General features: G+C 42.1%; 1 protein-coding gene across 1 annotated transcript in view; it reads left to right on the forward strand.

Moving 5' to 3' along the window:
* The window catches only part of BIRC6 (baculoviral IAP repeat containing 6), a 258,916-nt gene that overhangs the window by 115,598 nt on the left and 127,161 nt on the right, over window positions 1-16,157 (forward strand). The window contains exons 43-49 of the mRNA XM_018552891.1: window positions 991-1,145; window positions 4,224-4,350; window positions 7,978-8,088; window positions 11,699-11,832; window positions 13,651-13,778; window positions 13,885-14,444; window positions 14,820-14,995. Coding sequence (XP_018408393.1) covers window positions 991-1,145; window positions 4,224-4,350; window positions 7,978-8,088; window positions 11,699-11,832; window positions 13,651-13,778; window positions 13,885-14,444; window positions 14,820-14,995 — 1,391 coding nt within the window. The remainder of the gene's footprint in view (window positions 1-990; window positions 1,146-4,223; window positions 4,351-7,977; window positions 8,089-11,698; window positions 11,833-13,650; window positions 13,779-13,884; window positions 14,445-14,819; window positions 14,996-16,157) is intronic.

Below are 16,157 nucleotides of genomic sequence, written 5' to 3' on the forward strand. Positions count from 1 at the left end.
CCCATTACGCCGCACATGTTACATATCGCCGCGAACGTCGGAATGAGAGCAATAGTTCTAGGGCCATCAATCACTGATAACACTAAACTGATGAGCGGTAAAAGCTTTTAAAGCGTCTCCTATGGCCAATTTTGGGTATGGTAGTTTTTTGCTAGTGCGTGCAATTTTTAAGCTTGACATGTTTGGTGTCTATTTACCCGACGTGACCCCGACATTTATATTTTACCAAAAAAGTCGGTAATATTAGTTGTTTTATAACATAATGTTAAAAAAAACTTTTTTTTTTTCAGTAATTTCTCCTGAATACATTAAAAAATAAAACCCGCAGTGCTGATTAAATACCACCAAAATAAAGCTCTATTTTTCCCCAAAATTTTTTATAAAATTCATTTCAGTACAGCGTTGCATGAGGGAATAAATGTCAGTCAAAGTACTGCAGCGCTGAACACTGAAAAATGGCCTGGCCAGGAAGGGGTTCTAAACACCCCGGTCAGCAAGTGGTTAAAGATGTAATTGAAGGAAAATCATATCTCATCACTGCCATGTGTATGCAAATTGCATAAAATAAAAGGCAGTTCAATATACAGTTTCTGTTCGTTATATATTAGTTGCTTTCAGTGGGTTGAATCAAATTGGCTTAAACTGTATGTAGTTTTGGGGACTACTTAACACTCATCCTCTCTAAAGTCTACAGAATAACACTGTTGTGTGCTCTTCTTTATATTCTATTTTGGGGACATTTAGGGGAATGTATTAAAACCGGAGCAGAGAGAAATCTGGAGCAGCTGTGCACGGCAACCAATCAGCTTCCAACGTTCCATTTTCAAATCTTAACTGATCAAACTGAAGAGAGAAGCTGATTGGTTGCCAGATTCTGTCTGCTCCAGTTTTGATAAATTCCCCCCATTGTCTTGCTAAATTGATAATGCCTAAAATGTATTAGTATGACCTGATTTTTTTTTTTCATAGTTCTCTTTCTTTTCCTTTTAGTATCCCAGCCTTCCGGTGGTACAGACGACTCGTTGTTAAGGGGGTTACAAGCATCCAGTCAGACAAACCAGCTTATTGTTCAGTCGTCTTCCATTCCAATGCTTAGTGCCTGCTTCAACAAGCTCTTTTCTATGCTGCAAATGCATCATGTTCAGGTAGAGCACCTTTCAATACATACATTTACTGTTAATCTGTTGCATCTACTACTCTCCCATAACTAGATCTAGGATTATGTAGAGCTACCAGAACTTCTAATTGTAATAGAAGTCGCTTTCTAAATCTCTAAAGCTAGCCATAGACTTTTAAGGTCAATCTTGCAAGCATTAGCCACGTACTTTAATGTTGGTCTGTTAGCTGGATGACACTCAAGAAAAATGTCTGGGCTCACTGGAGCATAGTTTTAGTATGGAGAGGTAGAGGAAGTGCAAACAGACAGCTCCTAGTGCCTGCTAGTCTCTAGGGGAAGAATAGCAATAACTCAACTTTTTTGTACACTATCGGTAAATCCAGTCCTTGGAGTTCATTGATACACACAGGAATTCAAATGCTGTTATACTGCAGCTTACGGGAGGATTTGGACACTGGCAAACAAAGTTTGTGACCAACTTGGTATAATCACTCTGACTCCCAGCATGCATTGTCCATTGAGGGACACAGGAATTCAGAAATTCTGAAACAGCTTGGTGATGCACTGCCATCTACAGGAGGTTGGTACACTGGCAAACAAAGAAACATTGAAAGGCAGCCCCCATATAACCCCATCTCTAACTGTCATGGCTTAGTTTTTTGCTAGTGTCTTAGGAGGTTAGACGTCTTTTTTCCTCAGCCATGTTGAGAAAAAGCTTTTTAATTTAATTTAAAAAAAAATATTTTTCTGTCTTCAGTTAAGATACTCAGTAGACTGTAGATATTTTTTTTACTTCAGTCAGGAACCCTGCCTGAGCGGGTCTCTACACAGTAGCTTTTTAAATTGGCATATCTTCAGCAACAGCTTTGGAGGCCATACCTGAACTCTTCTGGACTTGAGATTGCATGGCTAGTCTGGAATGTGACTTTCGGGCACTTGGCTCTGCATTATGGCACTTTCCAGGCCTTTGTGTACTGTTAGCCACACAGCGCTTTGTGGCTCCAGAGCTGTGGCACATCCACTGGTGTGATCCAGTCTTGAAAACTCATGTTTTGAGTAGGCCTCTGGAATATTGTGAGGCTAGCTTTAGAATGTGAGCACTGGGCTCTGCATTGTGGTGGTTGGTTTTTAAACATTGTTCTGTGTTGGCTGCAAAGCCCTTTCCAGATTCAGCACTGTGGCACAGCCTCTGGTTTGACCCTCTCTGAAGGAAAAAAAGATGTTGCCAGCCTAATCATCTACATAATGAAACCATAATGAAATTTCTTTGTTGGCCTAGAGCATAGCAGTTGTAACCATCAGTGTTCCTTTCATCAGGTTTAATGATCGTCTCTGAAAGCTCTCCTAGTGAGCAAGGCCAGTCGGCTAAAGCATTGCAATCTATCTCATGGTTGGTACCATTGGGTGCCATTTTGACATTTTCCCCGCTTCAACTACCTTAATCAGGATGTGGCTTAATTCTGAGGGATTGAGCACCAATATCATCCACATGGTGTATTGCTTTCATGCACTTTCTTTGCCACGATTCAGCCTACACAAGGCCCCATACCCCTACTGTTCCTAAAGCCTGCTGCTATTGGGCTTGTTTTTTTTTTAGACCTTTCCATAACACGCACTGTTGGGGATTTCCTCTTTGTAGAATAAAAACACCCTAAAAGGCATTCTTGACCCCTCCTGAGATTTTAGAAGGGATTTAGTAATAGTTGGGAAATGCTTAATGTTGATTCTCCAGTGTCCTATGTTAACAGGGATGTCACTAGAAAAGTCGAAGGCATGCTTACTTTGGGGACTTCAATTTTAATAAGCTCCTCCTTAGTTTTGAGTTTGAGGTAACTGGTTTTGTCCTTTTTTTGGCTTTAACTATGATCTTGTAAGTTATTCCCTACAAAGGGTGCATGAAAAAGGCATGCCTATGTGTTTTTGACAAGTTGTTGGTGTGTTTTTGTGCTTAAAGCCCATTTCCACCTTTTGCAGAGGCATTTAAAAAAAATATATGCCAGCAATGTACACAGACTGTAAATGAAGCAGGCATATACAGTTGCTGTATATGAACACAGAAACATACATTTTTTGTTAGCTCTCCTCCTCCTATCCTCTTGGAAAAGGCTGCCACTGTGCAAGCAAAGTGTGTATATTACAAGTGAGCTCTCCACGCCCCATTCATTAGTATTCATAGTGGCTTCCCCCCCTGGATAGTGTATTGTGTGTAAAGGCAGTGCTGGTGTTTAGTGATCGTGTTTCAGATTACGCTTCCACTCATTGGTCACCACGGTCACCTGAACACGCTGACCAGTGAGAAGAGCTTCTTGGCAAAAAGTGCCTCTCATTGGTCGGCGCAGTTAGGTGACCTAGCTGACCAATGAGTGTTCTCCATTTGCAAACGAAACGATTAGTAGCGGTAAATAAATTTTCACAAATATGTAAATTTAGAGAAGAAACTGGAACTACCCTTTACTTATATCCCTGCAATGTATGCACATTTCTTTGTGTGTTATTCTTCTAACCCTGCAAGAACAGAAAAATGTCTGATTTGGCAGTCACTTCCTATGTCCTGTTGTGGGTGAACAACACAACAGGCATGTGTGGGAGTGTTGTCAGTTCCCAGTGTCTTTCTGAATTACCCAACCGCTCCCACTCTCAGATCTCTACAACATAAAGGCTAATTATGCTGTAGTCTAAGATTAGGAAATTGCTATAAATGCCATACATTGCTGCGACTGCCACACATGCTTAAAACAGGTTTTTTAACTGACCAGGTTATTACCAAAATGCAGTTATATGGCATAAGCATATGGCATTGAGCATGGCAATGTGAACCATGTGGCTCCCTTGATACAGCGCGGTTTAATCCTCTGCTGCATGGAATCCATCATGTGAACATCTTCTCCCATCCAGCATTCTGTCTGCCATGAAAAGCACTGGAAGTCACATTTTTACTTGTCCAATAAAGGCATAAGATAATTTCTTCAGTATCTTGATTAGCATTTGCAATGCTAACACTGTTCAATATACTCTATAATAAACTGTTTAAAATCTATTCTTCATTATTTTAAATGTGTCAAATAGGATGTGTATTTTATAATCTTTTTTTTTGTTTTTTGTATAGCTTGAATCACTTCTACAGTTATGGCTCACATTGAGCCTGAATTCTAGCTCAAATGGGGGCAAGGAAAGTGGTGGAGAGCTTTTCCTATATAATGCAAACAGAATACCAGTCATCTCTGTAAATCAAGGTAATTGCATGGATTTAAATACTTTTTCTGTAACGTTCTTGATTATGCTTTAATGTGTATTACTGGTAATATATTTTTTTATTCAGTCTTTCTGGTGAGTTAGATGAACTTTTATTACATATATTTTTATAATGCCAACAATTTACGCAGAGCTTTACACACTGCACATTCACATCAGTCCCTGCCCTCAATGAGCTTACAATCTAAGGTCCCTATCTCACAAGCATACAGGGCCATTTCAGACAAGAGCCAATTAACTGTCCAGCACGTCTTTGGAGAATGGGAGGAAACCGGAGAAACCCACGCAAGCACAGGGAGAACAAGTCCTGACCGGAAACCCCCAGTGCTGCATGGCAGATGTGCCAACCACTAAGCCACTGTACTACACATATATGGTTTTAAAGTGAACCAGTTGCTATTTTACTAACCATAAGGGTAAACAAAAACCTAGTGTTGAAAGGCCAGGAATTCATGGGGACATGAAACACTGTTAAAGTCTTAGTAAAATGCTAACTGGTTTTCATTAGTCGTAACTAGGGATGCATTGATACCGTTTTTTCGGTAGCGAGTACCAATATATTTTTTCCGATACTCAACGATACCGATTACTGGAAGTCCCATTGGCCAGCTTCCCGACCAATCGGAAAGCTGGGCAGCGAGTCATTACACACTGCGCGGCTGCCTGATTGTCACAAGTAACGAGGGAGCATGGAGCCGGGCAGCGTGTAATGACTCACTGCCCAGCTACCTGATACCGGAAGTATCGGGCTAGGCATCAGAGCATTTGGGCGAGTACGAGTACTCTCCCAAATACTCGGCACCGATACATTCCTACTTGTAACTATTGAAGCAGGTTTTTCAGATTCCTAGAAAACAATGGGCTGAATTGTATGGAATGTCTACTGAGGGCCACACCTAGTACAAGAAAAAGATGACATCACTTTAATTACCTAATAGTAAAATCTGTAACTTACATTATTTATCTTCTTGAAAGGATTAATGAAACATTGTATGAAGCATGCAGCTGAATGAATATGTTAGAAAGTTTAACCTTTTATCAGTTGCAGCTTCATTCAGTTTAAATTGCTAAACTGCCTGCAGGCAAGGAAGGAGCGAGGGCCATATTTTGGCCCCCAAAACATGAGTTTAAAGGAGAACTATGGGGTCAGTGTTTTTCCCCATAGTTCTCCTTGGGGTAACGGGAGGACACAAACTAGCGTCCTCCCTTCACCCTAAGCTCAGTATACTGCGAGCTACAGCTCGCGGTATACTGAGACGCCGGAGCAGATTCCGACTTAGATGACGGGATCCGCCCAGCTGCGTGAGTGACAGCTGGCTCTGCCTATCTAGAGGCAGAGCCAGCTGTACCCGCCCCCTCCCCCGTCCGTTCCGCCAGTCAGCGCTGGCAGATCGGAGAGGGGAATCCAGCCCCTCCCCCTGTCACGGCAGAGAGCCGTGGCAGGATCGAGAGGTGAGGGAACCCGGTATGTTTTCCCTCACCTCCCGATCTACTGAGCCGACCTGTGACAGTCTCATTGTCACAGGTCGGCTTAGAACTATGACGTGAGTGGAAATCACTCATGTCATAGTTCTCCTTTTAAGAAGAACTCTGGGCAAACAAATAACTTACCCTTGCAGTGGGGCTACCCTGCACTGCAAAGGTTTAAGTGTTCATTTTATCTAGGAGACTCAAAGCTGTATTACTCACCTGATCCTTTATCCAGCTGACTCCCTCCAGGCTCCTAGACTGGTCCCCACAACCTCTTCTCCCCTGGGCTAAGGGGGCTAAGGACCTCTGATGTCATCACATCTTATGCAGGTCCATAGACAGGTATGGTCATACACAGGGTAAAGGGGCTGAATGTGCAGGTCACATACAGTGGGAGGATGGAGATGAGTTAATGTAGGATGAGGCGGGTGACGTTATTATCAATTTGCCGCCCACTGACCTACATAAACAGCCGGACGGGTGCGTTCTAGATGCCACCCGATCGCTTGTATGTTGTGCCTTCGTTGCTCCTTCCGTCGTCGCCGATTCTGGCCTCTGTTCAGGCCCCGTTCACACTTAGCGATTTATCGTGCGGTAATTCCCGCAATATCGCGGCAATTTACCGCGCGATATCGCTCTCCAATGCTTCTTAATGGGACAAAGGGTCCTGCTGTCGCAGGTCGTGCGTCGCTGCAGCAGGACCCTTTTTGGAGCGGATTTAGCCGCGATTCAAGCTTGCTCAATGCAAGCATTTGCGCGATATTGCGCAAAATGCAAATCGCGCGACAAACGCGCGATTTGCGAATCGCGCAGTGTGAATGGTGCCTCAGAGAGATCTGTTACCGATCTCCCTATGAACTCCCCTCCAGTGTTGTGAATGCAGAAGCGATGTTAATAACATCACTTTCGCATTCAGCTGTCATTCTCCGGCTACAGAAGCTGGCGAAGCAGATCTATCGGCTTCTTTGGGGGTCCCTAGGTGACATTGGGGGTCTTGGAGACCCTTGATGCCTTAAAGAGGACCTGTAACTGTCATTTGATATCACATAGGGGGATTCTTACTTAAAGTTAAGTGTATAAAAAAATTAGTCACACACAAAAATGTTTAAAGTCCCCCACATACACACGCAAACATGCCTCTGGTGTGCCTATGTGCGAAAACAATTGCGCCCATTACGCGGCACATGTTGCACATCATCGCAAACGTCAGTGTGAGCAATATTTTTAGGGCCACTGTTAACGCTAGACTAATGAGCGGTAAAAGCTTTTAAAACATCGCCTACGGCCAATTTTGGATGTGATTTTGTTTTTTGTGATTTCGCAGGTGTGCGCAATTTTAAGGCTTGACATGTTTGGTGTTTATTTAACCGGCATGACTCTGTCTTTTATATTTTACCAAAAAATCGGGTAATGTTTCATAACATAATAAAGAGAAACTAGTGTTTTGTTTTTTTATTCTGTATTTTATTTTATTATATAGTAAAAGAAAAAAAAATAAGACTCAGTGGTAATTAAATACCACCAAAATAAAGCTCTGTCACCAAAAAATGGTATAAAATAAATTAATTTCAGTACAGCGTTGCATGACGGTATAAATGTCAGTCAAAGTACCGCAGCGCTGAATACTGAAAAATGGCCTGGCCAGGAAGAGAGTTTAAGTGGTTAATATACAGGTCGCTGCAGAGACTGGATGGAGACAATATTTAGAAGGGCATGATGGAATCAAATGATCTAAATCTCTAACGCCTTGAATCTGCTGCTGCTTACTCTTAATGCATTAAATACTATATCCATAAATACTCCTCCCCTTCTGTTGTGAGAGGAAGGGGATGGCTCTGGTATGCACACAAATAGTAGGCAGCTCCATTATTTTATTTATTTTTTTGCAACACATAGGTATTCAGGCAGTTAAATTATATTGTTTAGGCATTTCTGGTCCTAAACTGTTAGAATTATTAGCTTTGTTTACTGACAGAGGGACTTTTTTGCTGCTTTCCTTCTTACATTCTTAGTTTTGTGAAATAAACCAGAGAAGACTTTTCATGTTATCTGTGCCGGTCATTGTTTTAAAGTTTTTTTTTTTTTTTTTAAGTACTTGCAAAAAAACATTATTCTTTTTTTCTTTTATTGTATTTTAGCATCCATTACAAGCTTTTTAACAGTCTTAGCCTGGCATCCAAATACCTTGCTCCGGACATGGTGCCTTGTGCTTCACAGCCTCACTCTGATGACAAACATGCAGCTGAACTGTAAGTAAATCTTTTTGTCTGTAAGGCTATTATGAGACAAATGTTAGAGATTTATTTTTTTTAGTTTTGGCCTGCCCCCTCTTCCTTGTCCCCTTCCCCCATCCTCTCCTAGGATAACACAGCAGAGAGTCGCTCCTCTTACTTAAGAGTTGTAAAAGAGTTGAGCTCATTGGCTGCCAGCTCTGATTGGCTAATCTTGACATCGGCTACCGTCCGAATAAAATGCATTAATGGAGGAGTCTGTTATATTTTCTTTGTTCAACCCGTTGACCTATCCATGGGACCATACCTGGACTTTGCTGGAAAGTTGAAGGGATGGCCTCTAATGTTGGTAGAGTCACTGGATCCTTTATTGGGCGCTTCATCGGGCACGTAGCACCATAGAATGTCTGCCCAGGTTCCTACAAGTGCATGGCACGATCTGCTTTTCTAAGGTATGTGGGCTTCCTTGCTCTCCCCACTAGTCAGTTGTGAACATTCCACTCGCAGCTTTCTTGCTTCCCAAGGAGGAGGACGTTTTTGGCATTCCTTCAGAATGCATATGGGCTCCCTGGAAATGCCTAACCCAGCCAAGACCTTGCCTGTACACTTGCTCGGTAGGTCTGCCACCTAGAGTTTCACTCTCTGCCTCCACCCCACTTCATGGTCTTAAATTTGCATATCTTTGTGCTGCTCTACAGAAACTCTGTAGTTGGGAGTCATTGCCCCCATTTTAGATGGAGTTCTGCGCAAACCTGTTTATTCCCAAGGCAGATGGTGGCAATCATCCCCTTCTGGATCTGAAGCCCCTCATCAGGTTCCTCTGTATTCAAAGGTTCTACATGGAATTGGTCAAGTCAGCCATTGCCTCTTTTCAGCAAGGGGATCTTGTGGCCTCTGTGGACTCAAAGGATGCTTACCTGCACATCCTAATTTTACCACCTCAGCACTACCTGTATTTTGCTGTTGGCATGGAACATTTACATTTTGTTGCCTTTCCTTTTGGTCTGCCCACAACATTTTGCCAAGTTGCTGTCTCCTGCTCTAGTTCTGCTTCGCACTCACACTAAAGGACCTGTTCAAGTTCTGTCAGCAAATGTCAAGTGGATCATGCATAGACAGCCAGGTTTCCAGAAGTTGGCGCTGGAACCGAATCACTGTCTGGAGTATCTGGACCTAATCTTGGTTACAACTTTTTGTAAAGACTTTCTTCCTCAGGTTAAGCTTCTGTCCTTCCGCTAATCATGCTCGGACCGTTTTATTCAAGAGCCACCCTCTATTTACTTTTTTATGAAGGTTTTGTACACTAAGGTAGCCTCATTTGAGGCAATTTCATAAGCCCAGTTTTACTCCAGACCGCCGCAACTCGGCATTCTTGCTGCGTTGGGATAAACAGACACTCCATGTTTCTTAACTGCTCTGCCAAACTCTTGGTGTGGTGGATTTCCTGTCCGGTGCCAGAGTCAGAGAAATCCTTCCTCCCAATGTTCTCATGGCGTATGCCAGCCTATCGGGCTGGGGAGAAGTCCTAACCAGAATTCAGTCGGACAACACCACTGCAGTGGCTTGCATCAACTATCAGGGAGGCACCTGAAGGTGCACAACTCAAAGAGAACCGGATCTTTGTCTAGCCTGGGCAGAACTCCAAATTCTGCTTCTTATCCCCTTGCACATCCTGGGCATCAAATTGACAGACTTCCTTAGCCAACAGCGTTGGGATCCAGGAAAAGGGTGTCTCCACCCAAAGATGTTTCACGCTCTGTCGCAGGTGGAGGTTTCCGGCATCCTTGGGGCTGCTGCAGTGGACGCCCTAGTGACTCCTCTTAGCTTACTCTACACCTATCTTTCTCCAAAGCACTTCCCTGGTCTGCTCCACAGAATTGATGTAGAGTGCATCCAGGCATTTCTCATTCATTCAGACTGGCCCAGGATGGTGTGCTACCCAAACATATTCAGACCCAATAGCAGACTCTCCCTTTGCCATTCCAGACCGCTCAGATCTTCTGTCCTAAGGGCTAGTCCACCATCCTGCTTTCTCACTTATTGGCTTTAATGGTTTGGCTGTTGAAGCCCAGATTCAAAGTGGCATGGGACCTATTGGACATGGTTATCCCTACGCTACTGAAGTCTAAGAAATGAACTTTTCACAGTGTCGCCCATCGCACCTGGATGGCTTATTTTGCCTGCTGCAAGGCGAGACAATTCCATTGCAGGAAAATCTCCGCTCTGGCAATTCTTTTTTAATTACCACTTGCTGTGGCTGACTCCTTTAGTGAAGACCTTTGTGCAGGGTATCGTGAACATTGGTCCTACTGTACCCTTTGCAGTGTCTGCAGGCCCGTCTCCGCAGCTTTATCCTGTAATCATTATATAAGTTTGCACTTGTGGATATACAATATTCCTTAAAGTGCTACAAGCTGCTGCTCTGCTTTAGTGTATGTGTACACATACACGTATAGATATAGAGATTGCACTGCGCTATCCAATAACTTCAAGATAAAATAAACTATATAAAAATCATCTTGTGTAGAAAATTGTACAACTCTGTAAAAGTTATCTCCCACTTCGTGAATCTCCCACTTCGTGAATATGCCATTGATTAAATGTGAAATTATAAACGCAATAGTTTCCACAACTAAGCGTGGAATCTCTATAAATCCGTGACCATATTCGATATACATTCCATAAAAACAAACAAAATAGTGTCCATCTATATAGTAAAAGTAATCCTCCTGTGGATACAAGCACTCCACAAACGACCACAGGTTCATACACTTAGTGCTCTGTGTGCACGTTATTCTCCCATTATATGCTCAAGAAAATCTCACCAGATTCTTATGACACTCTGAAACAGAGTGTCAAAAAACGCTAAGTTCCCAATATCCCGATCAATCCAGCATGTATAATCCACTTTGATGAGGGGTCGGCCTTGGCTGGTTATTTTTGTTTGCAAGTGTCCAATCCTCCTGTAAACAGCAGTATAACCCACATGTTCGTGTCCGTCCAAGAAAAGGGTTTTATTTAACAAATATCATATTTTAGATATCACAGAAGAGACTTTCTAGTCCTCTTTCAGTCCGTTTTTAGCAACTTACAGCACCTGCTGTTAGAAGGCTGACAATCTTCAAAGTCCATGCTTCCTTGAAAATAGGGGGAGCTGTACCTCTGCTGTGAACCTTGAAGATTAATTTCTCAGATGTCAGTAAAGGCTTGTTTTGACAGCTTTTCGTATGGCTTGTTAAAAATATGTAAATACTTTACTGTCCATTGTCTGGGCACAGATGTACTTTACCCACGATTTGGGTGAAGACCCGCTGTACCCAATATTTGTTTTTGTTTAATAAATATTAAAGGCTTATATTCCCAAACTTTCTTGTCTCAGCTCATTATTTAATGAGTATTTTCATGTATGCTATACAGAGTCCTAGTTTATAAAAACTAGGGTGCACCAATACCAGTTTTTCAGTATCGAATACTAGTATCCATGTAGTGTTTTGTACCCTTCTGGTTTAATCGTGTATACCAATTTGCATGCTACAGGGGGTTTTTGAATAGTTTTGTTTTTTAAATACATATACTGTTCATGATTAGTGTTATAATTTTTGTATTAACTATGTTCCTTTGTACTTAGCTGGACCGAGCAGCGCTATTGGAGCTCAGGAAAGCACTGCCCAGTTACTGGTATCGGATTCAAATCTCCTACATGTCCTTGTGAAATTCCTCTCAGGAACAAACCCTCATGGGACTAACCAGCACAGTTCCCAGGTGAGGTTTATAATGTACTTGACATTGTATAATGCAGTTTTATAATTTATTGAAAACTGCCTTTTCATAACTAGCTGCTCCAAATTTTTTTCATCCTTTTTGGCAATCATTGCTGCTGATCTCATCCAGCCTTTTAGCCACGTCCTGTCTGCATGCACTCGCTCCAGTGTTGCCTGCACATCATTGCTCTGTATTGTTTTCCTGAACAGATCGTATCTGTGCAATGTGTGTCAGCAGGACTGCTTTTCATCTTCTACATGTGGTAGGGTGAAAACACTGGAGCACAGCTCAATGAAAGCTATATAAAAAAATGGCAAAAACTCATACAATCCTTGCAATTTCTTAATGCCATTGAAGGACAAAGGAGTATTTTGTCGGGCTATACTGCCATCTACAGGAGGTTTGGTCACCAGCAAGCAAATAAAACTATGCTATCCCAGGATAACCACTTTTACTAGCAGTATGCATCAGTTTATAGTATGCAGTACCAAGACTATTGGGGCGGAGGATGGAGCCGCTGTCACAGAACTAAGGCCGAGCGAGCGTTGAGGGGAGGGTGAGGCGCCGGCTGTCAGAACCTGGCTGAGCGTCTCTCTCTCTCTCCTCACCGCTCGTGCTCAGTTCTTTGTCTGCGCCTCCGTCGGCTGCAGTGGTTCCTTCACTTCTCGGATCCCCGCTGCATACAGATCGGGAGAGCAGCGGGGATGCAGAGAAGCCCCACAGGCGGGAGGAGAGGACATTGCGATCTACCAGTGATCGCGATCGACCTTTATGCACTTCCAGCAGGCTATCAATGCTTGAGGTGTAGGACTTCAGACCTCTGTCCCGCCCACCCTATCAGGAAAGTATCTACTAGTGCAGTGGAGAGATTTAGACCATTCCTCCACTGTTTGACAAATGAAGGTCACAGCCAGAATAGGATAAAGGGCGGGGCCACCGAGTGCGCTAAGTGGGCTATACAGGAAGGTAGCTCCTGGGGCTCCACTCGATCTGCCTACTCAGTGACTACCTAATTCTGAGACAGGGCAAGCGCTGAGGCACTGCCCACGACTTTGGTCCTGAAAAAATGCTCTGCAGCTAACTTCATACCAGAACAGGGTCTTGAAATCACTCAGTGCAGAACCCAGTGCAATGTCCAGTCCAGAGGAGTCGCAGTATGGCACTCCAAAGCTAGACTGAAAAAACGCCACTCCTGACTTTGTAGAGACCAGCTCAAGCAGAAAGGTACCGAGGAAACTTCATTAAAGAAAAAAGGAAGAAAATGGTAGCGTTAGGATAGACTTTTTACCAACAGAGTGAAGGTGTCTGTCCTCTTTAGGAGGCATGCTGGTTGTAGGAAGGGTTATCCTGGGCAAGCCTACAGATTTTCTGTTTGCCAGTGTCCAATCCCCCTCTATGCTATAGTATAACCTGACAGTATGACTTCCTGTGTTCCTCCGTGAAAGAAAGAACTGAAATGTTTTTTAATGCATTTACATCTGTTTTAAGGAGTGAAGTAGTTTCTGGCTGTCTGCTGGTCAGACTCTTTGTTAAACTATTAAAACTGACAGTACTTTTCTACAGATATACAGAAGTCAACTGATCTAGTTTTGCTATCTACCTTTTGATAGTTGCCTAGTCAAAACTGTGATAATGACCCATAGGCTATGTTGCTTTAACATTATCATGTAATAGTCTTTGTTAAACCTTAGCAGTAATGGTTTCTTGAATGTGTTGAGGCTAACCTGTTGTCTTTAAGATTCTAATATATAGAAGACATATTTTTTTGTCCAGTTGCTTATATTGTGTTAAATAATGCTTTTTTTTTTTGTCTTGCAGGTTGGACCTACAGCTACTCAGGCAATGCATGAGTTTTTGACACGATTACAAGTTCACCTCTCCGCTACCAGCCCTCAGATGTTTAGTGAATTTTTGTTAAAACTCATACACATACTTTCAACAGAAAGGTATTGGATATTACTGAGCTCAGTGTCAGCAATTTTATAATGAGATGTTGGTCTTCTGTATTGTTTACTAGAATATACAAAAACCCGTGTCTCTTTCTTCTTGTAGAGGTGCTTTTCAGACTGGACAAGGACCCCTGGATGCTCAGGTGAAACTCCTAGAATTCACTCTGGAACAGAATTTTGAGGTGGTCTCTGTCAGCACCATCTCAGCAGTCATTGAATCAGTTACCTTTCTCGTCCATCACTACATCACCTGTTCTGACAAAGTTGTGTCCCGTAGTGGATCTGACAGCTCTGTTGGTGCAAGGGCTTGTTTTGGAGGCCTTTTTGCAAATATCATTCGACCTGGCGATGCGAAAGCAGTTTGTGGAGAAATAACACGTGATCAGTTGATGTTTGACTTATTAAAACTGATTAATATCCTTGTTCAGCTGCCACTGTCAAGCAACAAAGAGTTCAGTGCCCGTCCACCTGTTAACAGCACAACAGACAGTGTTTCTGATGAGGAGAAAGTCTATGGAGGAAAAGACACAAGCAGTAACTCTTCTACTACACAATGCGCTACCACATATGTGGCAGATTTGGTGCTAGCCAACCAGCAAATCATGAGCCAGATTCTCTCAGCCCTTGGCCAATGTAATAGCAGTGCAATGGCCATGATTATTGGTAAGTGTAATAGCCATATTATAAACAGAACCAATATATATATATTTGCTTGTTGCACTTTTATAGTAGCGTTATTGAGATCCTCAATGCTTGTGTTAACGCCTAATTCCTATAAATGACTATATGTCGGCAAAGAGCATTCATTTCAGAAGCATAAAATATTAAATTCTGCCCTAATGTTTAAGCCAACTTGCCCTGTTCTGACTTTCCAGAACCATGAAGATGAATGGATTTGTGCTTTAACTACCATCTTTTCATAGTGGTGTCATCAGATGGTTACTTTCACTTACTTTGTTTTAGGTATGGTCCAAAATGTGTAAAGGTATAGGTAATTATAATGAAATATTTTCATTGTGTGCTTTTTGTTTGTTTTAGGTGCAAGTGGTTTACATTTAACCAAACATGAAAACTTCCACGGAGGGCTAGATGCCATTTCTGTTGGTGATGGTCTCTTCACCATTTTAACCACTCTTAGCAAGAAGGCTAGCACAGTTCAAGTGATGCTACAGCCAATTTTAACTTATATGGCATGTGGATATATGGGAAGACAGGTAAATGGACATTCTTGCTTGTGTTTTAATGGATTAAAAGCGCATTCACCTTTTTAATGGTTAATTTATATAAACACATTTTTTATGCTTTTACATAATTTATAATATTGATCTTTGGCTTCTTACTAAACATTTTTTTTATTTAATTTTGCTGTTGGAGGGGCTTCAAGGAAATATCACAGGTCTAAAGAGACCCCTGACATTTACTTTTTGAAATGGAAAAAGAAATTGAGGACACAGGGTCCTACATCTTTTTCTGCAGCCTCTAAATTAATGGAAAGTTATCAGTACAGATGCTTCCATTCATTCAGAAACTGCTGATAGTACTATTAACCAGTTTCTGAATGGGTACAAGCCTTCATAGCCAGTGCTTCTCCTCATTGAGAAAGTCAGGAATGAACAGGAAGTGAAGTAAAGCATAACCAGCATAAGTAATGTCATTCATAACTGAGGACACATCATTCTATGTGTCCTCAGTTGTTTACAAACATTGGAGTGATCAGCTGATCACTCCAGTGTTTCCTCTGCGCACAGAGGATTGGTAAATCAGATATTTACCGATCCTCCCCTCGGTCACGCACAGAGCTGCTATCATCCTGAGACTGATGACCGCTGTTATTTTTCGGGCATAAGTTCATGATCGCTAAAGTGACCATGAGCTTGAAGCAGAAGGGTAAAAGCCACTGACGTGGCCAGCTGCAAGTGGTTGTGTTCCGCTGTATGCCATTAGCATGGCAGTGAAAGGGTTAACAGTATATTAATTTGAAGTGTATATAAAGCCGAAATTATTATAATGTTTTTTAATTTTGAGCTTCACTCTATTTGTCTTTGGGACAGAAAGTGATTGGAAATACTAAATATAAAGATGGGAATTTATCAAAACTGGTGCAGACAAAATCTGGAGCAGTTGTGCACGACAAGCTATCAGCTTCTATCTTTCATTTTCAAGTCTTAACTGAAGAGAGAGGCTGATTGGTTGCCATGCACAACTGCTCCAGATGGTCTGCTCCAGTTTTCATAAATTCCTCTCAGTGTCTAAGAAGATTTCTCTCACTTTTATGTCTCCAGGACCAGATGTAAAGAGAAATATCCCCCAAGTAAACTTGATTTGAGTTTTTCTAACCTTTTTCAACTTTGGTAAAACTAAAAAAAAATGGGGGGG

This window comes from Nanorana parkeri, unplaced genomic scaffold, assembly GCF_000935625.1.
Source record: "Nanorana parkeri isolate BGI_ZX_2015 unplaced genomic scaffold, ASM93562v1 scaffold100, whole genome shotgun sequence".
Lineage (NCBI taxonomy): Eukaryota > Metazoa > Chordata > Amphibia > Anura > Dicroglossidae > Nanorana > Nanorana parkeri.